This window comes from Phalacrocorax aristotelis, chromosome 4 (genome assembly GCF_949628215.1).
Source record: "Phalacrocorax aristotelis chromosome 4, bGulAri2.1, whole genome shotgun sequence".
Lineage (NCBI taxonomy): Eukaryota > Metazoa > Chordata > Aves > Suliformes > Phalacrocoracidae > Phalacrocorax > Phalacrocorax aristotelis.
Window position 1 is genome coordinate 7,107,116 of NC_134279.1, and position 26,816 is coordinate 7,133,931.

A 26,816-nucleotide genomic window follows, 5' to 3' on the forward strand; every position below is an offset into this window, starting at 1 on the left:
CACAGCACTCATTGACAGAGCAAGTGAAAAGTAGCTTCAACAAAAATGCTAGAGGAGGTTAAAAGAAATGTAGGTGGGTATTTGTCATTACAAAAGGCTTCTTGTACAGAGCTAGTATTAAACATGGGGTGACATCCTGCATGTGTCTTTATACACCCAAACTTCAAGTCTGTGGGAATTTCCAAAGCGCAAAGAACACAGAATCTAAGCCAGAATTATTTGTAAACATGTGATAGATGAGATTTATACAACAGGCTACTGCAGATCTATGAATACAGCAAAGGAAATAATTACAAAGGAAATGAAAGTTAAAAATAGTCATGAACCACCAAAAAGACCGTGCTTTCACCTCTTTCTTTCACAACAGAGCATTACACCCACTTGCTGTGTGCCAGTTCATTCTTCTAGATAACTAGTAGGGCCAGGAATGGGGTCTCCAGTTTAAAAAAGAAACTTTACTTGGTAAATACTTCCTATTGTGTGTTCAAAATAGGTTTTAGATTGCTTAGACAAAAAGCTTATACAATCAGCCTACTCATCTAGCACAAAAAGTCTTCTAATGGTGTGTTTCAGTACAATGCACTTCTTTTGAGAGCAGGAATAACTAAAAATAAGAGAAATTTAAGGCCAAAAACTGAAGCTAACCTACCATCTGATGGCATTTATTACCAGCAGAACACCATAAAATGTAACGTGTTGTGTGTAATGAGCTGTAAGATGTGAACGCTGAAGGAATGGACATAACTGCCTGCAGTTCCCAAACAATTATTTATAGACCTACAGTCACTCAATAAAATTCAATATAAATCAGTAATGCAACTACACAGAAAGAAAATGGGGAGAAAGAGTCAAGATGTAGCTCTGCGGTGCTGGGCATTGCTGTTACCTGCGGTGCAGGTGGTGGCCCTGAGGCCACATCAGGGAGCGGGAAGGCTGCTGGGGTCTTCAGGGGCTTCCAAATACGTGCCCAAAAACAGGCACAACAGGTTCCGTGAACAGATCGTAGGAAAACACAACAGGCTAAAGGAAATCTCTGGGACCATAATAACAGCAATAACTTCCCTAATAGCAACAATTTCCTTAATAGTACGGAAGTTAGAATCCACAGCAAAAAAAAGGAAGCGGTAACACAATCAAGCTTCACATGTGCACATCTAGCGAGTGATGTGGGGGACAGGTGAGAAAGGTGGGTTTTTCAAATAGTAAGTGAAGGATTTTGTGAAAAAACATGCGTAAGTGCAACATGAGGACACTCAAGTGTGTTTTAGTAATTGCCAAGATACAGTGATGGGATATCACAGGATCCCTACCTGTTTGCTTGTTTTGACATGTTATTTTCTGAAATTAAAAGCAACAATTTTTCATGGAAATAGGATTTTTAGTGCTATCTGAAAACCATTTTAATAGATGAATTTTAACAAGTTGTCAGTAAAAGCTTTTGGCTTCTACAAGTTAGACCCTGAGCTTGCTGAAACCAGCATTCATTTCACGTTGTTTGATGCCTGTCTTCTCACAGGATAATCTACATGCAAAAGACTTTCTTGCGAATTTGGCTAAACAGCGCCTGTGTGTGAAATGCAGGTTTTATTATCAGTGTTGGTTTACAATCACACTCATTAACCACATCAGAAGGAAAAGGTTTATAAAAATTTTTGTTTGAAGAAAGTGAAATAAAAACCAACATGTTTTGTTCGTAATTCTCCTATACCGTTCTGATCGACGATCAAAGTGAAAACTACTTTGTTTAGTTTAGAGGAATATGGCAGCACGTCCTTTATGTAGGGTAAATGATATCTTCCTTTAGATTTTCTTTAGGGATTTAATGAAGAATAGCTTGACCCTTCTGCATTTTTCCTGTATTCACGTAAGATCTGGGTGCATGGATCAAGACACCAATAAACTATTCTCAGAGCAAGGAGGATTTCTTCCAGCTCAGGGGGAACCTGTTTGGGAATCAGTTTTTGGGTACATCATGAGATGGACAGCTTCCATGGAAAGACTGCCAGCCTTCAGTGCAGCTCCTTGGATAAAGAAGACTTTGGGAGCAAAAAAGACAGTGCAAGTACTGAAAGGTCAAGTATGGAATAAATTAATTCTGTAATTGATGACAAGTGACTTCCAGCTCTGGCAAATTATGTACTTATTACAAATTATTTATATTTGTTTGTTTTCTGAAGTAAGTGCTTGTGGTTTTATACTCAGATGAAGAGAACAAAAGAATTTAAGATTTTGCCACTAAGCTAAAGAACGTGGTGTTTCTGACCCACCGGCTGCTGCCTTATGTTATAGTGAGTTTTTGCAGTGTCGTAAATATTTTGCATAAGGGGTATTTATGTTTATTTATGTCTAAGCTCAGTGTTTGTTTTTAACGCAATCTAGAATGAGCTCTTATAGTAAACACTGATGTTATTTAGAGAAAGTGTAAACGAACCAGTACTTCCATTTAAATACTCACAGCTCCAGCAACTTCAAAGCACTCACTAAAGCACAGCCGAAGCCAGAATTTAATTTCATAATATACAGATCAGTATTAACACACTTTTTTTCCTATTTGTTCATGATTGTTTTCTCGGAGCTGGGAGAACGAGGGAAATATTTTAAATTCTGAGTTGGTTACTGCGCTGCTCTTCGTCTGCATGAGCCGGAGCCCGGCCTAAGGCACCAGACACCCGTGCCTGCGCTCTGCAGCCTCCTGTGATACTGAACACAGCACCAGGTAAACAATTCCCCAACGATATTGTTAGAGAGCTGCCTGCAAGAGGGTTGCCTGACAAGGGCTTTTCAATCTGATAAAGGCTATGAAGGGGGTCTTTATGATTTCCTGATTAAATGAATTGCCTCATAAAGCAACTGATGCCTGTGATTCAGCTTCTAACTCCGCGATGGCGAACACACGGCCTGGTGCGGGGGCTGCTGCAGGAGTCTGGTTGTTTTGGGGGATGCAGGTGGAGCGTGGTGATGGAAGATGGGGTGAGGACAGGAGTGGCAGAAGGAAGGGAAGGCTCAAGGCTCTGCGGTCGCATGGGGCTGTGTCCCTGCCCGCTCTCACGCTGCTTGGGGAGGGGTCCTGGATCACTGCGAAAGAACGTTGACAGGATTAGCAGGCGAGGAGAGAAACAAGATCCTTCCTTCTTTAAGTGATCGCATATGGCAGTTTAGTAAGAAGTTGCTGGCTTAATTGCAAGAAGGAAATAATTGTTGGTAAGGGAGACTTTCTGCTGCATTACTGATGGAGAAGCGCCAGTGTGCCCAAGCCTGTTTCTTAGACGGGTCGTGCCCGTGAATATCCAGTAACGTCAGCTGGAGCAGTGGCTGCTCCATTCCCCTGGCAAATGCCAGGAGTACTCAGCTGCCCCAACCAGGTAAATAGTATAAGTCCGAGAAATGACTATGAATGTTCCTGGTCACATTTTTGCTTTTGCAAAATAGTGTCATGCACCCAGCAGCTTCTGGTTCGGTATAAATAAATTCTGACAGCCTCCATATTAGCTGGACTTTGACCCTTGGTTGGTATCCATCAAAGATAAAAAGTATGAGTTAAAAGACTTGGGAGCTTTTAGAACAAAGTTTGGAGAAGCATCTGCCACTGCAAAACAGAGGAGGTATAAATAATTTAAAGATGATGCTTTTACTCAACTAATTCTCTTTCCTTACAAAGAAAGACTTGGAGTTTTAGGCATAAAAATAAACATTCTGAGGCAAATGGGAATGCCACCTGATGTAAAATAAGTTAAAGCATAAAGGATGGGGTTATAATTTCCTTAACCTGAAAGTTATATGACAAGACAACAGCGGTTGGACTCGACGATCTTAAGGGTCTTTTCCAACCTTAACGATTCTATGATTCTATGATTTATAAAGTCTCTTTTCAAATCCCATGTTGATAACTAAAGATGCAACACCAAACAGTGCAAAGAACTAAGCATGAAGAATTCTCTGCTTCTGAGACAATGAGAAAAACCTGGGCAAGCTTGAAAAATTATACTCCAGGGATGATGTTCAAGCCAGGGCTGCTTGCACTGTGTGCGTGCACATAACACCATCAGAAGCTGCCATCTTCCCCCCAAAACGCAAATGAGCCTCTGGTACGTTAGAGAGCAGACAGGAATGAAAGAGCCCCCCTGACTTAGCTCCCCCCACCCTGAACTGCGGGTCTAGATATGACAGTCATTATGTTACTCTACCTTTAAGGTATTGAATCATATTACAGTTGTATTTCATCTGTTAATCTCAAGACACCTCAAGAATGGCTTGATGTGTTGGGAGAGGCTTTCTTGGCCCTTCAGATCTAAATAATCGACTGGATTCCAGAAGAAAAAGGTGATTAATCAACTCCTTTCTCTCATTACCTGAGTGGTTTTGTTGAAGTTGATAACATATCTAAAAGCTTTGATTATTTGTGTCCCTTTTGAAAGTAATTTCTACAAATAAATTTCAAATGTCAAATATATTTTATTGTCTGGCATCAGCGTACAGAAGGAAGAGCTGAAAGAAGCAATCCAGCATCATTACTTATTGGGAATAAAATGCAGGGAAAACTCCTTTAAGAAGAGAGAGAAGGAGAAGAAAGCAGGAGGAAAATATCAGGAGCTAATTTGTGGACACTCCCCTAAAAGGTCATGGGAGGCAATGGAAGGAATGAAACTGGTGATGGAAATCAGCAACACAGACAAACATCCCCAAAAATGCAACCTTCAGAAAAGCAGCAGGCAATCGGGCAAGGGTGCTGTGAAAATCCACAAACCTCATGTCAGCACTAACCCGCAGCAACTACCAGCTTCGCTCCCCATCACGCCCATGCAACACCCCTGCCTCCAAGGAACTGCGTTCATGATCAGAAACTTCAACGTAACGCCAAGTGCCCACCTGAAAAAGAAAAGCCCGACACCCAGGGCTTTCCATGGCTTCAGGCTGTGATGCAGTGACCTGCTGCTGTCATCCCCGTGCGAGGTCCCATGCTTTGGTGAGAGCCTGAGAAGACCAAATTTATTTAGACTGAGCTAGATGATGCTGACAAAATAACTATCTGGTGTAAAAAATAGAGGGATCTGAAAACTGAACATATACAAATCTAAAAATGATCTAAAACTGTTGCCACTAATTGTAAAATTACTCTTTGTTATCAGTTTTGGAAATAGTTCTTATAATTGCTGCGTTAGCAAAGAAAGGGACGAAAGACATTTAAAACTGCAATGCTGCTGCCTTTCATAAGGCGAAATGAAGCGTGCTGTTAGGCTGCATGTTACAAATATGCACATGTGCTAATTTTTGATATAAACACAGTGGCATGTTGGACTTAAGCTGGCCTTTATTTAAAAATACTCTGTGGAATAACTTCTGCCCTTGATTTTATCTGTTGCACAAGTAGACTCAAAGCATCTGCATTTCCTCCCCACCACTGGAATTGTGATAAGACCCAGAATTTCAACTACCCTGGCTTTTCTATTTCAATACGAGTAACTTTAAATTGAGGTATTACACTAAGAGCGGAAACCATTTCTCCCTCTGCCTTATTTTGGTTGTTCTGGGACACATTCTCCCCTGTAACTGATAGAGTTTAAAAATAAATCTAGTTTGGCCTTTCAAACGTAAAAATATTTTCTTGAGAAGAATGTGCGGGTTTCTTTTACAGTGAAGGTAAATATTAGTGCCCTTTATGAAACAAATAGGTTCAAATTCATAGAGGGGCAAATATTTTTCCTCGTGTTAACTCTATATTCCAATTTTCTAGCCAGGCCTGTATCAGCATTAAAGCTTTTCTTTCCACCTCTTACACCAGGCAAAGGCCCACCTTCCCCAACCTCTAGTGCCAGTTTTGAGCTAAAGTTTCTTCATATGACTTAGCTGCATGGTCCTCATTAAAGCCTTCAGGCACCATGTGGATAAAAACATTTGGAAGAGCCCCCTGAGACCCTGAGCATCCATCCCCTCGGTGTGGCAGGTCAGAGCATCGCTGGAGTGCATGGCTCTAGCAACAGCAGGGAATGAGGTGGGAAGGGGGGCTTCACTATGAAAACCAGAAGTATTTAAACAATATTTTTCTTACTATGCTTAGTATGATGAGAATGTAATAAAAAAACATGAAGGATAAACCTCATTAGATAACACTTGCTTTTATGGTTGTTCATCTGCTGGGTGGAGGATGCCTGAAGCTGTTCTAAGTACGGCACTGCCCAGCTGCGCTGCTCAGGAAGCCGGGGTGCAGCCGGGGCGAGGGTTCGCCTCTGGTTTGTGGTGCTGCAAGATCACGACATTGCTCGAGCAATAATCCTGCCGGTGCCTTTCTGTGCCAGGTTAAGAGCTCTCACCAGGTGCCCAGGGGCATCCATGCCCTCGTGCAGCGAGTGGGATTAGCTTGCTGTTCGTTGATCTGGCTGAAAGCTAGCTCTGCAGGGAAAACTGTGCAGCCTGCTTGAGCCAATGAGGGGCAGGAGGCAAAAACACAGGGCTCGTAGAGAGGAGCCACAAGCCCTCTGCTCACCCAGGCTTGGTTTCACTTCGGCTTAAGTGAATCCACGCGACCCATAGATGGGTCTCGCTGTTGGGCCAGTGGGAGCAGGATCCCAGCTCAGGGGATCTGTGTTGCCCCTCCAAAAGATTTATTTTGCAGGTACAGAGCAGTAAAACCGGCCTTCTGATCTCAGTGCCCAAGGCTGGGTACGCCTCACCCTGCTGCCGGCTGAGCCCAGGGAGATACAGCATTCTGGAAGAGCAAGCTCACCACCCATCTTGACAGCGTGCAAGTACCACACGGAAAGAGATACACACACATGCATGCACACTCGGTTGCCGTTTTGGTTTCCTCAACTATCCTACTAATGTCTGTAGGATGCACATCTGGGTGATTTTAAAGAAATCTATATGTTTATCATGTTTTATTACATCTGACAGTCAAGTCACAGCCACGCATGTGCTCAAAAATGCCCGACGATTAACTTTTTATCCACCTGTCTTTTGGGGGTGAGGTTTGTCCGCCTGCTTTGGAGGGAACAAACAATGGAGAAAAATAACGAACAGCCATAATGTCAAACTACCCAGCGCCTTGGTCAATGAAACACTCCAGTGCCTCCCAGTTAAGAGACGATCAGACTGCGAGGAAGTGGTACATGCTGTGGAGTGACGGGGACTTGATCCTTCAGCCGTACAGCCTGTGCTGGGTGATGTACAGCCTGTGCTGGGTGATGTACAGCCTATGCTGGGTGATGTACAGCCTGCGCTGGGTGACAGGAGGCCAAGCAGGAGGCCAGGGGAGCGCCTCTGCCTACGGGACGCTGCAAAGGCGGTTGTGGTGACCGCGGACAATCCCTCTGTTACAGAATCCAGGAAAGAGCCTAAACTTTACGGGCCGCACCTGTCGCCTGTGGATACCAGCGGGCGAACCCAGGACTCAGGGCCCGCCTCGCACATCTGGCAGACGGGCCCCGCCAGCTGTGCCAGCCCCTGCGCATGCGCGGCACACCCCACGCCCTCCCCACACACACAAACAGCCGGCACCGCCTCTTTGCGATTGGTGGCACGCCCCCCTTCCTCCCGCCCCCTAGGGCAGCTGGCGCCCTTACCATTGGCCCCGCGGGCCGGCGGCGCCTCGTGGTTGGCTCCGGCGGCGCTGTGGGCGGGGCGGCCCGGCCCGGCGTTCGCCGTGAGGTGCGGGAGGGCCCCGGTCGCCGCCGCCGCCGCCGCTTCTTCCGGGTCCGTTGTGAAGCCGCCGCGGAGGGCGATGGCGTAAGTGCGGGGGGTGGCGGGCGGGGAAGGGACGGGACGGGGCGGGCCCGGCCCGGCGCTCTGCCCAGCCCAGCCGTCCCTCGGCGCCGTGTGGGGCGGTGGGCGTGCTCCCCTTGCCGCCGGGCTGGACCCGGTGCGGGGGCCGGTGCGGGGGAGCCGGCCCCGCCGCCCTCCCTCGGCCTGTCAGTCGGCCGCCTCCGTGAGGGGCGGCTCTGAGGGGCGCCGGCCGCCCCCGCCCCGGGAGGAGCCGGGAGCTGGCAGCGGGCCGGGGGCGGGGAGGGGTCCGGGTCCGCCGGTGCTCCGGGGGAGGCCATCCTCACTCCGCCGTGAGGGCGATGTGCGGCCGGTACCGGCGCGCCCATCTTCCCCCCTCCGCGTTCTGTGGAAGTGGGCCGAGAGGAAGCCCCTCCAGTTTTACGGGTTCCTGGGGGTGTTTGGTTTGTTTTTTTTTTTTGGTTGGTTGGTTGGTTCCCCCCCCCCCCCCCCCTTTGTGTATGTCTTCTGTAGGTTAACGCCATGCAGGAAGGGTGTTAGGTCGGAGGACGGGAGTTCAGGCGCTTCCAGTCGCGCTTGGCCTGTGAGGAAAGTTTCTCTCTTCCTTTCCCTGGCCGTCGAAAGAGGATCTGCACCAGTGCCCGTGGGCCTGGCACGGTGTAACGCGCGCACATGCACCCGTTTAACACAAAATGCACCTGCTTTTTGGTGTGCCTAAAGAAGCAGTGGTAACCTGCGTGCACGTCATGTCATCAGTAAAAAAATCTGATGTCGTTTATCAGCATAACGTGCTTCAACATGGTAATGTGGTGGGGGTGGATTTGAAAGATGAGCGTATAGCTACGTCTGGGTTTGTCCCCTACCTCAAGTCACTTCTCTGCAATCTTCACTAAACTTTGTGAAAACTTGCAGAGTTGATAGCTTGCTGCAACAGATGTATCTATCTATATATAACTGTATCAGGTTTAGTATGAAAAAGATCATGATTTTCATGACTTCCCACGAAGAGGCCATGGGACTTCTATTGTGTAATTTCATTAGTTAATTCTACTTTTCAGGCTTTTTATTTTTTTTTTTAATTGTAGCTGTGCAGGTTTTGTTCCAGTTCTTGCGTGCAAAATGTAATGACCAGATAAACGATCGGGCTAGAGACTTTGGTAACTGAAAATAAAAACTGGAGTGTAGGAGGAAGTAGTCCTTTTTGTAAAAGTATGTTAATAGATTATTCAAGCAATCGTTCTAAAAGCAGTATTTAAGGCCTGCTTAGGCAGTTGACACTAAATGCATGTTCAGGGATGTTTGCTTAGGATTATGGTCAGAATTTGCACCGTTCGGCAGTGTGCATGCATGGGTAGGTTTTACTCATGGTGAATCGTCTCGGGTCGATTGGGTGGAGGTACGTGCGCTTCCGGGACCTCTCTGTGGAGAGCCCTTGCCCTCACGCGTGGCATGCTGAAGTAACTCACCCCTTTTGGGTATGCTGTTAGAAAACTTTGGGATGTGAAACGTGCATCACTTGCTCCTTGGTAATTGTCCTTTTGCAAACTTTATCCTGTGGGAAATAGGCGAGAGTTTACCACTCTTCGTTAGCAGTGTGCAGTTATCCTGTGTTTACAGCAGTGTTGAGATATACTACCTTCTCGTATTAGCTTCTTATCTTTTTATCTAACTTCTTATAGCACTTGTTGCTGCTGCAAAACCTTTGGGTTGACTGCACTGGGACAGACACTAACGAAGACCTGTATGTGGTTCACTTAAGGATGATAGCATATGTAGCCATAAGACTGACTTTTAGTTTGATTTATGGCAGATTTCCCTCTTTCCCCAAAGGCCAGTGGTGTGTCAGAGAAGTTTAGAGGAAGTACTTCTGGAAAAAATCATATGTAAAGTGTAGAAGACTCAATTTCATAGAGTATTTCAGGTACAATGTTGTAGCTCAAATTAAAAAAAAATGGGGGGGGGCAGGGAGAAGTCATTGATTTGTTGTTGAGACCAGCCCCCAAAAGTAAATTTTTTTTTTTCCTTCAAAAAAAAGTGTGCATAAGTGAAGTTCTTATTTCTACTGTTATGGGCTGTTAGGTTCTGTTGTTGGTTTTTTCGGTTTTGACTTTTTTTTATTCTGCAGCATCAAAGGCTGGCAATGTAAGCAGGAAAACAACCCTCTGCCCTGAAGAAGTCTGGGAGGAAGGCTAAACAACATATTTTTATTTTTTAAAATTTATAATTAAATGAAAAATCGTCCAAAGCACAGTTAGGCATTCCTAGGCTAGCAGTCAAGTGATGCCAAGGAGTACTTGATGTTGGTTGCCATAGCAGGAGTTTGTCTTTGATTTCTTCTGTATTAAATCTCATGTCCTGTACTACTGAAAATAAATAGAAACACATCACTTCTGCTGTTTTGGACACTGAATCAGTAGATGCTAAATTTTTCGTCTGGTTTTTCTCACTCCTTTCAGAAGGGTGTTAAATTTTTTCTTCTTTCTTTTTACATAGATGCTTCTCCAGTGGTTTCTATTGCTCTATTAGGTAAAATAAATCATCAGGTAGGCTACTGTAAGAATGATTTTTATCTCATATCTTGCAGTTCCTTTGAATGTGCTTTAATTTTGATTTAATTAATTTTTAAGCAAACTTGTTATTTACTGATATAAGCCAATGTAGTGCAAATGATGTTTAACTAAGGCTGTTCACACAGTGGTTAACAAGGTGTGACTCTCTTCTGTCCTCTGTTTTTAGTTCAGCTCTTTCCGCTGCAGGTTGTAGCAAGAATTAATTAGTATTATTAAAGCAGTAGTTTAGTTTATTTATGGTTTACTGCTGTTGGTACTTCAAGCAGTAGCAGAGGGGGAAGAAAATAGGCCTGAATCTTAGTTATTTTCTTAAAAAAAAAGAATTGCTAATCTTTAATTGGGTATGAGGTACAAAGCCAGTGCAATGTGTCAGGTAGCAGAATTGCGGTGTGAGTGCTGTCACTTAGCTTATTTTTTGTGTACACGTGTTGTTTGAGGAAAAACTCTCCTTCTCTTCCTTCCGCTTACCCTTCCGTGTTGATTAAAGAACAGCAGAGCATCCGAAGCTGTGCTGGGAGGGGTTTGAAGTCTTTGGACTTAGCTGGAGTGTTTTGGGAAAGATGCCAAGGTTGGAAGCGTTTTGTTTTGTGCAGTGTGCCTAATGTGCATCTGGGTGCTGACAGTGTCACCGTACCTTCAGAGGAGAATTCAGTTGAGTCGTGGTTATGTTTGTGACTCTTTTTCTAATATCGCTTGATTATATAAAGCTCTGTTTTCATACCAGCTGTTGCTGGAGACCCCTTGAAAAAAAGTGGAGTGTGCAGGATGCAAAGATGCCATTCCTTTCCTTTTCTCTAAGGAACTGCTGTGGGCATGCCTCCTTTACTGGAGATGTGAAGCATCCAGGCGTATCATATGCGTTCAGTTATTTAGACTACGGGGATTTACCTCCTGTTGTTTAATGTGTTGCTTTGGGTGTAATTGTGACTCCACTGTCTTGTAATTGCTGTAGAAGTTGGGAGTCGAGTATCTTCAGAATGGTAGTTAACATCTAATAACATCAATTAACATAGATTCATTAAACACTGGATTTCTGTGAAGATCTGAGGAATATATCTGACAAATTTATGCTCCCGGTGTAAATTACATGCCTGTGAATTCTAGGAATAGTAGGGGGATTGGCAGGGCCTGTTATTTCCCTATCTGCTTCTCAATATAATGAAATACCAGGTGTTTTCCCCACCTTTGGATACCAGTTTCATTCAGTTGTTTCTACAAGGTATACCAGAAAAAGTGTGTTAGAAAAGATGTAATAAACAGATGCTTCTTTCTCATTCTCATTTTCTTATGCAGCCCAAGACCCACATTACCCTAATGTTCTCAGGCACTGAATAAAATATGTTGCCTTCATCCTCCGCTATAGGTACAGACAGACCTTTACAGGTGAGTTGCTGCTGCCCAGGCTGCAGCTGCCTCTGCCAAGGAGCTGCACTCTGGTGACCGAGAGCCTGGTGGCTGGGCTTCTGTTGTGGGGCTTTTTTTTGTCAACTCGTTCGTATATGCATGCCTTCTGTAAATTTTTAATGACTTTGTTCAAGCAGCAGTTTGTCCTTGCTGTTAAGTGTTAATGTGTCAGGCTGAGGTTAAAACTAGTGATAAGACTGAAATGTGTTTATAAAGATTTGAAGCAGCTGCTTTTGAGTGTTTGGCTTAGAGATAGAATATTTGTTGTGAAAATCAGATCGAGTTTGGAATACTGGAAGTGGGCTGGAAACAAAGGCCATCCCCCACGATTATAACATCACTTGCGTCTTCTTAGTGCTGAGAAAAATGGATTAATATGTGACATGAGTAATTAAAAATAACTTTTTAAAGTGTCTGTCAAGTGTCTGTTTCTGCTATAAAGAAAGCCTGTCTGACCAGGAGGAGCAAATCTACAGCAATATCGAACCTGCACATCTTCAAGCCAGTCTGCTTTGAACATGTCAAGTGCTCTAAACATGCACAACCTGAAAAGCAGGCCCCAAGTATTTCAGTTGGGCCATCATAAATAAAGGATTTGACCTTTATCTCTTCTTGCTTCAGGTACCTCATTTGCAGAAAGAAGACTACATAACCCCTTAAAGGACTTTTGTGAAGATAAATACGAGTATTGGGATTCTGTCACTTCAGTGCCACAGAATCCTCCTCTTCTCCTGTCCTTCTCCTAGGAGAAAGCTAATAGATTTTGTATTACTGTGGTGTGGGGTAAATGAGAGCCACAAGTGACATACTGAATAGTAAAGCTGTGCTTAACAAAAACATAAAAGGCGGGGGAAAGGCAAGTAAAGCAGAACACTTGTTACAGTTTTGGACTATGTTCCGGCACGTTAACTGAGCACATAATCACAAAACAGTAGAGACCTTGAGGAAATTCTACAAACAGTGTGGAGAGGTAAACATGAAGTTCTCTGTCTCTCTTCCTCTTTGGTGTGTTTTCTTGCCTGTATTAGCAGTAAGAGTTAGTTTCACACCTGCACTTAGTTCTCATCCTTCCAGGAGTTGTCTCACAATATTTGCAAAGTATACTGTTACTTTACAAGAATAGAGTAGCAGTATGAATGTAATTTGGAGGCCCATCAACTATGGGTCAGTGTTCCTGGAAAGTGCCACACGTAAAGTTTTGTCTGATTGCAAAGTAATTTTGCCCGTAGGAATAAATGTACCACAGGGTGGGTGAGTGCAGGCGGGTGAGAGGTATGCATGATTCAAACTTATGGGTACAGTATGTAGGGCGTGGTAGGTGAAGACAGATCGGTGCAGGACTCACCAGAAAGAAGTGTTAGTTACTTGAAGTAGCTAATATCTGTCCTGAAAAGACCACATCTTTTCCTGTAAACAGTCATGATGATCCAGATCTTACCTCTCCATCCTTCATGTTGTATAAATGCACAAGGACATTATAAAAAGTGTGTACAACTTAAGTCTCTGCATGCGTCTTCTTTCCTCTTGCGCTAATTGGCATGGCCAGAAATGCTTCATAATGTAAATGGACTAAGCACCTGGTTCCTCTGAGACCCATACTGGGAGCCCACATCTAGTGCAGGTGTTGCTGCTGCCTGTTTTGGAATGGTTACACATTCATTGCCCTCATCCTCTTCCTTGGGTGACATGATAAAGGCTGAAGGGTGCCCTAACAAAAAAACCCAACAAAACCAAAAAAAACCCAAAATCAGTGGAGCAGGTGTTAAAAGATCAGCTCTGGAGCTCCAAAATGATGTATTGACACAGGGTTACTGACGGGGGATTCCTGAGTTTATCTGCATGCAAATAACAAATGTATTCCAGAAAACTTCCAAAGATATCGAATTTGTGGTTATGGGTAGTGGTGACAAAAAGTGACGGTTGTGGTCTTTATTTAAATAAGTAAATATCAGGATCCCATGACTTGCAGTCTCTGAGTTGTCTTGGGATGGTCCTTTTCAGAGCATAACAATATTTGACATCCTGCCTTGGTGTCACATAACATTGGATGATAATTTCTTAGGAAAAAGACACAGGTTGCTTTCTTGAGGGATTAAGTAGTGGTGGTGTTCACTAAGGTGATAGGCAGTCCTCACCAATTAACAGCATTTCCATGGTGGTCTTGATCACAATAGAGTGACCCTGTTGTCTCTTGGTAAGGAATGGAAAAACCAAGTTCTTTCTTCCTTTGTGCTGAAAGTGTTGATTTTGGTTTCTCCAGTTACCCTGTCATTCATGGGTTAAAAGCTCTTAGAGGCTGCCCGCAGAGGCATCATCTGCTTCATAATGCAAGTTGACATGTGGAGTTTTTATTGAGGACTGTGGATGTCTTAAAGCAAATCATAGGGCCATTTTGTGATTTAATTTGCTTTTGCAGTGTCCCTTCTAAAACAAGGGCTTCTTTCTGTGAAGTGTGTGTATATGATGCGTATTATTCCTCTTTGTGGGGGAGCTAAGTTAGTAGCTTCTTTATCATCACTGCTGGAAGCAATGCCTGGTGTTTTGGTGTTGGGTTTTTTTGTTGTTTGTTTCTGTTATATTGCTTTCATGTCCTTTCCTCCCCATTCTATTCTTTCTTACAGAAGAAGTAGCAAACAGATTGTTAGCACTTATTCTTGGGACTCTACTGTATTTTAGTTCAAAACATAGGCTCCTAGTTCGAGGTTCTGTATTTACCCCAATGTAGGGGAGAAAGAAGTGCATTAGAGGCATGTTTTTTTTTTTTCAACTTCTCCTACATTTTGTTTTCAAGTTGTAATAGCGAGAGGAAGTATGGATATTACAGGAAAAAATTGATAAATGTTTAGTTTTGTTGCTAACATTACTAAATACTGACTATTCTCAAAAACTAAGGTCTTCCCAATGTTACTTAGTTTTTATGTTCTAGAGCTCGTGATGGAGAGTGTCAAAGACTTCATAAGGAAAGGAAATGAAGTCTATTTGCTTTTTCTGAGGGTTGAATACTGACAGGCTGACGGGCTGCCAGGAGCTGCAAGGTGTTTAGGAAAAAAAACCCAGGCAGAATTAATGCTTATCTTCCTGTAAGAAGGCCTGTAAGATAAAGTCCAAGGGAGAAGACTTCAAATGAAACTAATGCAAGTAAAATACTGCTATGTAATTACAGATGTTACTGAGTTGAGCTACTCCCTGTTAATCACACTTAATTAATATAACCCAGTTGCAAGGTGATTTATGGGTGGTTTGAATAAGTGTGTAAGGTCAGAAGGACTGGTTTTTTGCTCTCTGTAACAGAGACACTAGGTAGTCACTTTTTATATGATGATGCAAATCCATCCTAAAGCAAGAGAATTAATGGACACTGTGGATTAGGAGGTTGCGGGAATTTTTCATAGCTCCTGAAAGTGTCTGCTTCAGCCTTTCTGCCTGCAGGAGCAGGGGGATCAGTCTCATATTGTCTCCTGTTCCCTTTTTGAATGTTAGGAGGCTTAATACAGACTTATTTTTACTTGTATGTTCAGTTACCTTTTGACTTACTGCTCTGGTACAACAGTTTTATAAATTTGCTACTATGTGCTCTATATAAGGCATTCAGGGTACTAAATTTGGAGGACGTGTTCTGGCATTCTGTTGATCTGTCATCTGTTTTAGGCACGTTCCTGGAAATGGTTTCTCAGAGTGTCTCTGAGAGATGAGTAGAAGTGTTTCTGGAGCTCTGGAGTATAAGAAAGGGTAGCTGAGAATCATGAAAATGTTATTGATGAAATGAAACAAGTAAATTTATATTTATGTGAAACGGACTGTTACAGATTATTTAACAAAGTACATACCCAATTTTCTCCAAACTGTACTGTGCTTGCTACTCATTTTGGGGTTTTTGTTGATTTTTTTTTTCCCCTTCAGTTCTATAGGTGCTGGTGCAAAAACAGTTTAGCAATGGATCAAAGAAAAAATGATAGTTTTGTCCCAAGTATCACTCAGTTGGAAGACTTCCTAACAGAACATGACTCCAACGTTGTTTGGCTGTTAGTAGGTAAGGTGAATTTGCTTCTGTTTTAGTTAAATGTGCTTCTCTAAATGCTGGCATACCAATATTGAATTTCTTACCAAATTACATCAAATTATTGAAAATAGGTTCTTATTTGTCATACAGCTGTTCAGTGAGGTATGGCAATGCTACCGAAGTAATTCAGGAAGGAAAAATACGGAACTGTTGCCAGTACTAATTGTGCTGCAACACTTGGCAGATAAGTCCAATGTGCAAAGGACGATCGATGCTCTACCACTGCGACTCTGCAAAACAAGAACTCAGTGAGAACTTCTCTCCGCGAAATAAGTTTTTCCTAACACCAGAGTAAGCTGGTGATTAATTGTAACACCTTAATGAAGGATCAACATTGTAGCACATGACAGGCAGATACAATAACTTCGTTACACCAATATGTGCATATCTGCCATTTAAGGTGGTATAGTTTGAATAGTGATATAAAGACTATTGTGTTTAATGACATAGCTTCTAGACTAAATTGTGTGCTACAGTAAGCCTTTAAGCCAAACCATTGTATACTCAGTTATGGGCTGTTTTTGTAAATGTGCCTGGTTTAGGATTACTGGTTTTTTTTACACTACTGCTATTGTTTATATTTGTGCGTAGGTACTTTTATTTTCTGAGTCTATAAACAGGTGGGTCAGGGACAGCAAATTAAAGATTAAGTTGTATTCAGGTCCAGATGCGAGTGCTAGAAGTGTGCGATGAATTCAGACTTTGCTGAAGGTAGATAATACCTGCTTTTCGGCCTTGATTCTTGGACCCTGAGTGAGGGGCAGCACAGGAAAAATAGCTTTATTTTTTGACTTCTGGGAAGTTAAAGCGTGTCTGTTGGCTACTGGCATACTGAAATTATTTTTCAGTAGGCCAAACTGAATGGAAAGGACATAGGCAAATTAGCCAAGGGTGCTTTCTGAAGATTGTTTATTTCACTATTTATATGTTGGCATGGAAAATTCATACTCAACATAAAATTCTAAGCGTAATCAAGATGCAAATAAGGGAAGTCACCATGCTGATAGTTGCTTATAGTAAAATGTGAAACAGATCTGAAAAATTTGTCTCTGGAAGCTTTGACTTGAGACTTAGAGATGCTCAGGTCTTTTGCCAAAGAACAAACATGTCAAATTGCAGCCTGCAGAATTTTCTTTCTCTTGTTTTCCTTCTCTGCACTTGATTTTTAGAGTAAATTATTAGTAATTCTAGTTGGAAAGTATGTGGGATATCAGCAATTCCATGCAACAGCTATAATTTAAACCAAAAGCTTTGCTTAGCTTTCTTATTTGCTTGAATATATTAAACTTACAAATTTCTGCTTCAGAGGAGGGTGGGTAGAACTTCAAGAAATAATACAGTCCATCCCCTTTCTCTAAGGGCAGATTGACCTATACACAATTACGCAGTTTTGGGGAGCTGCGATCTCTTCCATGGTAAGAAACCACCTGGTGTTCTAGAAAGAGTGACACAAACAAGAGGAAAAGCTGGGTAGCCTCCTGTTATTATGAGGTTTGGATAGAAACACATTAAAGTAATGTTTATTAACTGACCCAGTTTCAACCAGCCATTCCTCCTTTGCTTTCATCTGCTGACTTCTGGCATCCTGTTATAAGACAACAAAAAAAGACGTCAACAGTTTCTTCTGAATCCTGAAACAGCTAACTTGGTCCCAGTAAAAGAGGTGACAAATTCTAGAAATGAATATGCTCCTCAAAAAGCTGTTGCTCAATTCTAGAATAATTTCTAAAAATCACATACAGTAAAACTTTCCAAGTGTAATTTCCAAAATGTAGTTTCACTGAAGAGGCTTTTAAGATTAAGAATATAATAATGGGATAAGTGGAGTTTATGGGATCTGTCACTTAATAGAAGAGACTAAATTTGGTGAGGGAAAAGCTACAATTTGTGACAGAGGTAAGTCTAGAGGTAAAGGCAGTGCATTAGGACTGTAGTGCCTGGAAACTGCACTAGTTTGCTGATTTTTCTTAGTTTATGTCACCATAAGAGGGTAACTTCTTGGCTTCAGGTATCTAGAAGTTAAGTGTGTAGTTGAACTTTAATCTCAAATTAAGTTTTATTACTGGAATGAGACCCTTTGAGTATGAGTCATTCCACCCTTCTCCATACATTGATAGAGGGCTAGCAGTGAGTGTCTTACTCATCTGAAAGTGAGGGCAGGTGAACGCTGTCCTTGGAGTGTGCTTTCACTGAATGCCAAGGGCAGTTTCTTTCATGGGGTGTAGCTTTAACCCTTGCTGCCTTGTCCTGTGTAATCACCCACGCAGATTTGATTTGTTATACGTGTCAAGCTGCTTACCTGCCTGAGTGTATGAGCTACTTGAATTTTGGTCACACTGGATCCGTTTTCCAGTAAGGAAAAGGCAAAGTCATGCAAGTCTGTCTCTTCTCCCTTCTCCTCATCTTTTGACAAAGCACAGGTGGTGTTACAAAGAGGTGGAGCATCCAACTGCAAAAAAATTAAGGGGCAGTAAAAGGACAGGTTGTTTTTGTAATTTTTTGTGCATTTGGGTTTTTTTATTTTCAAGTAATCATCTATATTCTCTGCAGAGTGAAGGCGCCATACCCATGTGCCTTTCTGCACTTCAGAGTTCCCATAAAAGGCACGTTAAATTGAGTTTTTCAGTACGAAGTGTATACATAAATGAAGAACTTCTCTTACAAAGTTCAGTTAGTATACTGAGTAGATACACCTCAAATGCAAAAAATTGCTTTCTTTCCTACTCTGCTTTGGATGAAACAGAATGGTAATTAAGTTAGGTTAAGTGAGTTAGAACTAGTTTGTTCCCTGGCAGTCTCATTCCTTTTGGGTTTGTCCTTCTGGAGGCTTTGAGAACACTTGTAGTTAGAAATAGGTTACTAGCTCTTAATCAACTGAAGTAAGAATTACTTTGGGGATTAGCAGACCTAATTTTTTTTTTTAACATGTTTCTCATTGGATTGCTGTTTCCTTTTTTCCCTGTCAAATTCCACGCTTGAACTGTTGGCAGATTTCTGCTAACCCAAGGACTGGTACCTTTCTCTCAGGATACAGCGACTTAGGGAATGGTTTCAGATGTGATAGTGTTCCTTCCTGTGCTGAGATACGGAAGACTAGAAATTTCAGTTCATGGTTTGGAGAAGCAATGTAGCATGACTTTTGTTGTGGTGGCTTTTTAGAGTGTTTTGAAATAAATAAGATGTGTGATCCCACATGGTTATGGTTTGATCTATGAAATTTAATTTCTTGGATGATAAGGGATGTAATGAAATACGCGTTACCTTTTGCAGGTCCTCAGGAGGACCTTTTTTCTTTTTATTGGGGAATGGAAGAGCAGTAAAGACTTCATACTTTTCTGAACTTCCCATTTCCCCTTCTTTTTTTTCCGTATCTCTTTACACACTGCTCACACCATCTCTTTAAAAACACCCATTAAAATGTCCCATCATTTTCAAATTTTTTTGGAGAGTAGGAAGAACATTCTTGTGCTTTATAGTTTTAATAGGTAAGGCTTTTATCTAGGTCAGCATACTTCAAAAATATGTTAATTCATTTTAATCTTTCAACAGCGACAATATTGTCTTGTGGATGGATTATCTACCTAACTTATTATAATTCCCGGAACATTGGACTCATTTTAACGTTGGTTCTTAACAGATTATATAAACATGGCTACATCCATATCGGTAAGTTGTTACTACTGTAACGCCGCTGTTTATCTACTGCTTTTTATGATGCCTCAATTTGCTAAAATCTCTAAGTAAAATCAAAGTGTTACTTTCTTACAGTAATTTGAAACTGATCAGCATGGGTTTAATGTAAGAAGGGAAAAAGTTCAATATCATCCTTTAGGGGAGGACTCTTGGTGTAGGTAGAAAAACACCCCCTTTTTCACTGAAGCCTCTCATTGTTTTATATTAAAGTTCACTTGACAGATTTTTTTAATTATAAATTGAGTTTACCTTTTTCTGCTTAGTCTGTGTACTTCATATACTTAAAATTTGTACATTTTCCATTACCCCTTTTTCAAAGCCTTGTAATTGCAATGGTTAGTGTCCTAAAAGGAGAAGATTGACTTCACTCCCCCATGGAACCTGCCTGAGCCGCTTCTGAATTTGCCTCATAATTTGCAGTTAAGGGGTGCAGCTTCCTGTTCCCCTGCACCTTTGAGGCAGGTTACATGGCATCTGAAGTGTGGGTAGTGACTGCTGGAGTGGGCTCAGAGGGGCACAGTGGAGTCTCAAGCCCAACTCCCTGTTTCGGCAGTGTCCTTGCTTTCTAAATAAGCTGTCAGAACAACTAATCATGTTAATCCATACTGGGACTGTGACATGTAGGATTTTTACTGCCTAGAACATTTGCATCAAAATCCATTAACTTTTTTTTCTAAATATTTTAAAACATTTTTGAATAAAACAGGTCAGTACAAATCACTTGGGCACTCACCCACATTACAAAAATATCTGATGCTGAGTCACAGAGGGCTGTATCCCACAACCTCACTCTGACTGCACTTCTAATTTTCTTTCACTTATTCTTCCATGCCTTCCTCTGACTGCTTCCCAGAATGATGATGACTTTAGTTCCAGACTTCTTCTGCAACTATTGATCATAAATGTAGTGAAAACTTTAAAAATCCCAACCTACCCACACCTGCCTGCCAAAGAGACCCCTGCAATAATTAGCTTAAGTCAAGAGTTTAAGAACTGTAATCCAAACCATCTTCAAATCCAACTTTTTGAACAGCAATACAGATGAAATACGTATTGGCTGCTGCGTTTGATCTATGGGCTTTTATTAAAATTTCTCTGTGAAATTGCTATTAAGTAAAGACAGCTGGACATAGCTGGCCAAATATATGGTGTTCTTTGTAAACTTAATCAGTAAGAAGAACATAACATTAATTAAATCCCATGATTTACAGCTTGGCTGAAATCGATTAATGTTGATTTTTTTTTTAATTTTCTTTTTTTTTTTTTTAAACAAATCATGGTTTACTTAGCTTTTTTGTGGGTGAGGTAAACAGCCTTAGGAAAAATATGGGCTATTGCATTACCTGCTGGTCTTTTCATGCTTATTAATCCTTCCTGTTGTAAACAGAATTTGTAATAATTGAACTGAAAACTTAAAGCCATTTAAAATTTGAAAAATTGTTTTGTCAGGAATCTCTATTTCTCTAATTACAGTCTTGCATACAAAGGCTTGATACTTAAAAATGTTCAAAATAGCTTTTTTAACTCTTTTCACAGGCTTTCAAGGCACCTGAATGTTTCTGAGTGACTAGTGTGTCTCAGGGGGTTGGTTGTATTCTTGGGAGGTGCCAAACCCAGCAAGTTTGAGAGTTGTGTACTTTTTGTCTTGTATGTTCTGAATCTCTGACTTCCCTTCTCCTCTGAAATCAGTGTGTTTTCAAGGGGAAAACTCAAGATACCCAGTAAACACATTTCAGATAATTGAATGCTATATTCTTCCTGTTCAGGAAGTACAGCATCTTTAGGCTAACGTCCAATAAACACTTCCTCTCACACTAGGTTCCTTTTCGTTCTCTGTGCTGTCTGGAAAAGTCATGGTTCGTGAAATCTATTTCATCACAGAAGACATGTCTATCAGGTACAGACTTCCAAGGGAGCGATTTCAAATACAATAAACGTATTGTCAAAATGCTACATATCAAAATACCATCTTAAAAATGAGCAATAAATATATTTTTAACACTTAGAAATAACTGACTCTTCTGATGGTGGTATTTAGACATTCTTAAATACTTCTGTTGTTAGGTCATGTGCTGTTCGCACGTTACCATTTGACAGCGAGAGCTGGATAAGATTCTAGTTGTCCTTAATATTTGTAAAAGAAACCACTTTAGAGTTTGAAGGAGGACTCTCTTTCATTAATATCTGACTCCTTCATGCTCCCTCTCTTAAGTCTGGAAGATTAATTTTGGCCAAGTAGTTTGCATTTATTTCCTGGAATTGAGAATTATTTGTTTTGTGAAACACATGCTAGTGAGTAGTTTGTAATTTTGATTTCTACTGTTAAATTTGGAAAGCCTTGAGAAGGCAATGGGTATAGGAATTTATACGAGTTTCAGCTAATGTAGTAGTTGTATAATATTATACCGTATGCTTTATGCTTTAATGCTTTGTGCTTTAATATTGCTTGTACACTACTGCAGCTGCAGATCTCTGCACTGCATAAGGCAACGTGTCATGCAGCTGGACATAGGATTTTGGATTACCACTCTTTTAACTTTTGTTTTATCTAATTTATTTGATTTAGAATTCAAGATGGATTTATCATATTTCGCTGGTGGAAGATGTACAACCCTAAGCAGAAACAGCATGGTAGGTTTCTCAAAAAGGTTTCAAAGTTTAAGTTTACAGGTAGCCTACAGAAGAATGCTTCCTTTGCACAACTGGATGTGTGTAATTGATTTGTTAATATGTGCCCGAAGGGCACTGAATCATCAGAAGGTACCGGTTCTTTTAACTGTTTGATCTGTGTTAGTGGACTAGAAGAACACAATGAAATAAATGCAGGATTCATTATCAGGGACTTGAACCCCTCTTAAGGCAAAACGTTAACCTTAATAGTAGCCTTCACTAGCTGTAGTCTAAGCATAACTGACCCTGTATTGAAGTTTATAACTACAATAAATAAAAACTTCTTAGGTTCTGGAAGTGATTTTAGTTTTCAAGTTGATGTTGTGCTGTCAGTATTTCAGTAATGGTAGGGGATGTTCTTTAGATTTGATAACCCTGTGTCTTTATGACATCTGTGGTCATAGAAGTGGAGAAGTGTGAAAAATTAATTTATTTTTCTTCTTTATCTATGGCTGAAGAAGGACTATTAACACCAGATGCGAGTGACTAATTGTATCTGTGGAAAACACTCTAAGAAAACTTAAGTAGCCTTGTGATGTGTGCTTAGTCATTTATAGGGTTGGAATCTGGTTGGATGAGTCTCAGGTCCTGCCTCTTTTGACTTTGAAGCATCATGGCTCCATTGCAAATTCAAGGAGTCCAGAAATGGCAACTGTCTACAGTTGAGGAGGGCACTAATTGCGGGGGTCGCTGAACTTTGGAGGGCTTTTTTTTTTCCCCCATCTCCCCTTTTGAAGTGGCCTCTGATGGTGTGAAGCCTCTTAGGCTTGTCAGCAAGCTGGTACAGCAGTTGCTTTGTCAGTACCGACTCAACAGCGGTAGGAATACTGCATGTGTGTTATACAGGGAAATATGAGACACCGTTCAATATAGTGATATGAATTAGGAACAGTTGCTCCCTTCTTTCTATTGAGGCATTACTAAGCCTCTAAGGTGATAGGACACAATTCAAGTTTTTTATACCGTAAGAAGACTAATTCAGAAAGTGGTACCTAGTCTTAGAGTTAATTAGATTTTTCCAACCACAGGTTATTGTCCAACAGGTTTTCATAGAATTCTCTTTATCTGCTAGTTAAAAAGTATCTCTCTAGTGGCTCACAGAATGAAAAAATTACTTGAACTTAATACAATAAAGATAGTTGTGTCTGTCTTTTATGGTGGTATTTTCTCTTGGCAGTATTGCAAGGCTTTAACCTTTTCTGCTGGCATTTAAGATGCATAATTAGTGGACAAATAATTCAAGTAACTAAGGAGGTCAGAGGTGTATAAGGCCTGACAACAAAGCAAGGTAAAATAATTCCTCGTTTTCCTAGGAAAACAAGCTTGCTCACTTTACATTTTGATTATTTATCAGAGATACTTTTATTTTTAACCTTAAAGGAAAAATAAAATCTTCAGTGATTCTTAATCTGTTGTAGTGTATTCTTCCCAATACTTCTTAATCTGCTTGATTGCAACTGAAATATATTTCCTCTTAAAGATTTGTTTTGTTTAAGGATTACTCCCTTACAGCTGTCACACAGAAGGACTGAAAAACCTGTTGTAGGTAGACATTACCGATGCATACCTTTGTTTCAGATTCTTCATAAAACAAAAAAAACCAAAATAGGGCTGTGGTTTTCCTATAGAAAAACACACAGGCTGAATCAGGGCTATTAACAATTTAAAAGTCCTTCCAGATTCTTATAAAAACACAAGCCTAAATATTTTAATATTTTTACCTGGAGAAAATACATCTTAGGACAACTTAGATATAAGCGATAACAATTAGTTTCCCAGTGTTGTGGGTTTTTTTGTTTTTAAGTTCTGTAACCGAAATGTGGATGCTCGTAACAATAAATTGAAATATGACAGGAATGGGGTTTTGTTTTTCATAGTGGTGATGAACTTGAAGCCCTGTAAGTGTAAAAATAATGTGACCTCAGTCTGTTTTTTTGGTTTTTTTTTTTTTCCTGAGTGTATTTTAGAGTATTTTTGTGCACAAAGGGGAGGCTAGTGGAGGATCCTGACATACTTTGAGGTCTTAATGAGGGACCCTTTCAGGTCATTTCAGATATCTTTGACATCACCTCTTTGGTAAACAGCTGTACTCGATAATACAGTTTGCAGTGGTAAGATTATTGTATACAAAAAGCTGAACTTCAGCATTGGGACATATTAGATTTCCTCAAAGCTATCTTTGTCTGTTCAACTGCGTATGAAGCTTGTACGTGTCTCTGTCTCCTGAGCAAAGGTAATGCAGACTCATATATTCCCTACTGAGCTTGAGAGAGGAGAACGACTAGAAATTCATTTGTATATTCAGAGGTTTTAGAACCAGAAAGGACTTCAGTGTTCATCCAACCCAGTCATACAAGTTGTAAAGTTTTCCATGGAAGGGAAATAAGTAACCTTTCAAAAAGATTGATTAATGATAAGTACTTGACGCGTTCAATATGTTACGCTAGAGTAAAATCATTTTTAATGCTAGGAATTACATACTCAATCTTGATACAGCTTCAGCTTCCAGGTTGTTACTCCTGTTGGTAAGAAAAATCCAGTGTTCTTCCACATGCCCATGGAATGTGTTCGTGCGTTAGCCAGGAATATTTTTCCCTGGTAACTGCTTTCTAATCACATGGCTTCTCAGCCTTCTTCCTGAAGAGCTAAGAATGTGGCAGCGCCTGCCGATCACTGCTGACATGCTGAGATCCACTGACTTTGCAAGTCTTATGAGGACACAGAAAGAAATAAAATCTGAGCGAGGAGCATGACCTGAGGTTTGTCAGGGAAGAGTGCAGGTTATTAGGAGAAAGAGGCCAAACTCAGAGAAGGATTTCTTGTGCTCTGGTGTATGTACTTTGCAAAATGCTTTATGGTATACTTTTCCTGTTGAACTTCTGGTGGTCAATATATATTTATGATCAAAGGGTAGATTACAGTAATGGATGCTAGGAAGCTGACTTTTAAACCTTTGTGTCAGAAAAAGGAAACATTAAAATGCTCTGCATTCTGGTTTTTTTCATGTTTCTTCTAAAGCTAAGAGAATTAATATGTTACCGTTCTTCTGAGGAGATGAAAACTAACCTCTCAGAATTGATGCATTGTCTACCTGCCCTCTGGAATCTACAGTAAATGTTACTGTAAGACTTGGGTTGCACTGTAATTTAAGGATGCTTCTCATAAAGACTTAATCGCTGTTCCTTGCATAAGAGGAGGTCTGAACTACAGAAAGTTTGGGTAATGGTTATAGATAATCTGTAGTGAAGTTGCATTCCCTGCTGTGTTGGTTTTTTTTTAAGTTCCTCAGTCTGACCTAGCAAGTGCAATCTGTTTTTCAATGTGGCACTATGTTTGTGCTAGGCATGTCATACCAATGTTGGAAGAATTTGATAGAAGAAGTCAAGTATGTGGGTTGTCTTCCTGCTTTGAGTGTCAAGTTAAATCATACTGGGACTTGAGAGTACGTTTTGTACATACTTGAGAAATGAAAGTGGTTTAGGAACAAAAGTTGGAGGATTATGTTGTCAGTAGGGCACACCCAGGTGTCTTGGCTTAGGTGCCACAGCAGAATAACAATTTTCATAGTGTAAAACCATATAGTGTAGCTTGTGAGGTATTTTTTGAAGGGGCAATACTGTTTTGAGAACCGATTCCTCTCCTTTTTATTGTTGGGAGTGACTTGTTTCATGTTGCCATGTAGGTTTTATATAGTGGGTATATTTATGTTGAATTATTTGGGTAGGTGTGATGCAAACATTTGAATAAATAATATCTAAACAATACATCTCCTGCTCTGTAGGAGGTAAATGTCAAAACCTTGGCTACATTAGTAACCTTGATTCCAACAAACATAGCAAAACACTAAAGTTTTATCAATCAATCTGGTAGTTGCTTTTACATGGCCTACATATATGCTTCTTTGAGTCATTTAACTCTATGATGTTCTGATGTGCTTGTCTCTTTTTCCTTACCTGTTTTCTTTTTTTCTTTTCTTTTCCAGAAGTGTCCTAGGCTATGTGTCAAATTGCTATGTGGAGGTCAAATTTTATTTTTGTTATTAGGAAAAAGAGGTAGTTGTCTCTTTAAATCCCCTTTCAAGAAGTTAAATACTACATATGATTGCATTTAGTTGATAAAGTCTAATGCTTCAGGAATTAAAAAATGATATTTATTTGTGTTCTTGATACTGAGATCCCCCAGGTGAACAATTGTGTATCCCAATCTTTGTCTGTGTCATCCGTTGCCTATACCTTATTGATGCAATTTGACATTACCAGCGAATGGATTTGATAGTGCTTTTATGAAAACAGGAAAGAGCTGAAACTGGCTCATTAACTTTTCTCTCTGTCTTCTATTCAAGAAAACTGTGATGTCAGTGCTTTCTGGAGACCTATTATACATTTACTTTTTTAAATAATGATATGGAAATTTCTGGTAATTTAGGTGTGAGAGGTAAAAGGTGGGTCGCTGTTGTTGGGACAAAGTGTTATATAGATGTGTAATGTCAGGGGCCAGCAAAGAGGGTGCATTTGATAAAGCAGGTGTCTCTAAACTTTGGCTCTTGGGCAGCTGCATTTCTCCTCATGACCTTGACCCCAACAGCAGCGGTGTTTGCTCTGGCTTTTTAATTTCTAGTGTCTGTGGGAAATGTTGCCTTCGGTTTGTACCCCCAGAGTTACAGACTGGGGACTGCTGTAATAACTGTCGATGCTTCAGCTTCC

The 26,816-nt window shown here is 40.9% G+C and overlaps 1 protein-coding gene and 1 long non-coding RNA gene across 17 annotated transcripts in view; both read left to right on the forward strand.

Moving 5' to 3' along the window:
• Positions 1-729: 729 nt before the first annotated feature.
• On the forward strand, positions 730-6,011 carry LOC142056038 (uncharacterized). Its single transcript, XR_012660188.1, has 3 exons — positions 730-2,716; positions 4,236-4,320; positions 4,470-6,011. It is a non-coding gene; the product is annotated as an uncharacterized LOC142056038 (long non-coding RNA).
• A 1,606-nt stretch (positions 6,012-7,617) lies between these two features.
• Positions 7,618-26,816, forward strand: part of BLTP1 (bridge-like lipid transfer protein family member 1) — a 125,138-nt gene continuing 105,939 nt past the window's right edge. For 15 of the 16 annotated variants that reach the window (XM_075090183.1, XM_075090188.1, XM_075090189.1 and 12 more), the window contains exons 1-5: positions 7,623-7,722; positions 15,591-15,720; positions 19,300-19,416; positions 21,262-21,340; positions 22,010-22,074. In XM_075090183.1, coding sequence (XP_074946284.1) covers positions 15,624-15,720; positions 19,300-19,416; positions 21,262-21,340; positions 22,010-22,074 — 358 coding nt within the window. In that variant the 5' untranslated portion in view covers positions 7,623-7,722; positions 15,591-15,623. Of the gene's footprint in view, positions 7,723-15,590; positions 15,721-19,299; positions 19,417-21,261; positions 21,341-22,009; positions 22,075-26,816 lie in introns of all 16 variants that reach the window. The other variant, XM_075090199.1, reaches the window with a different exon arrangement.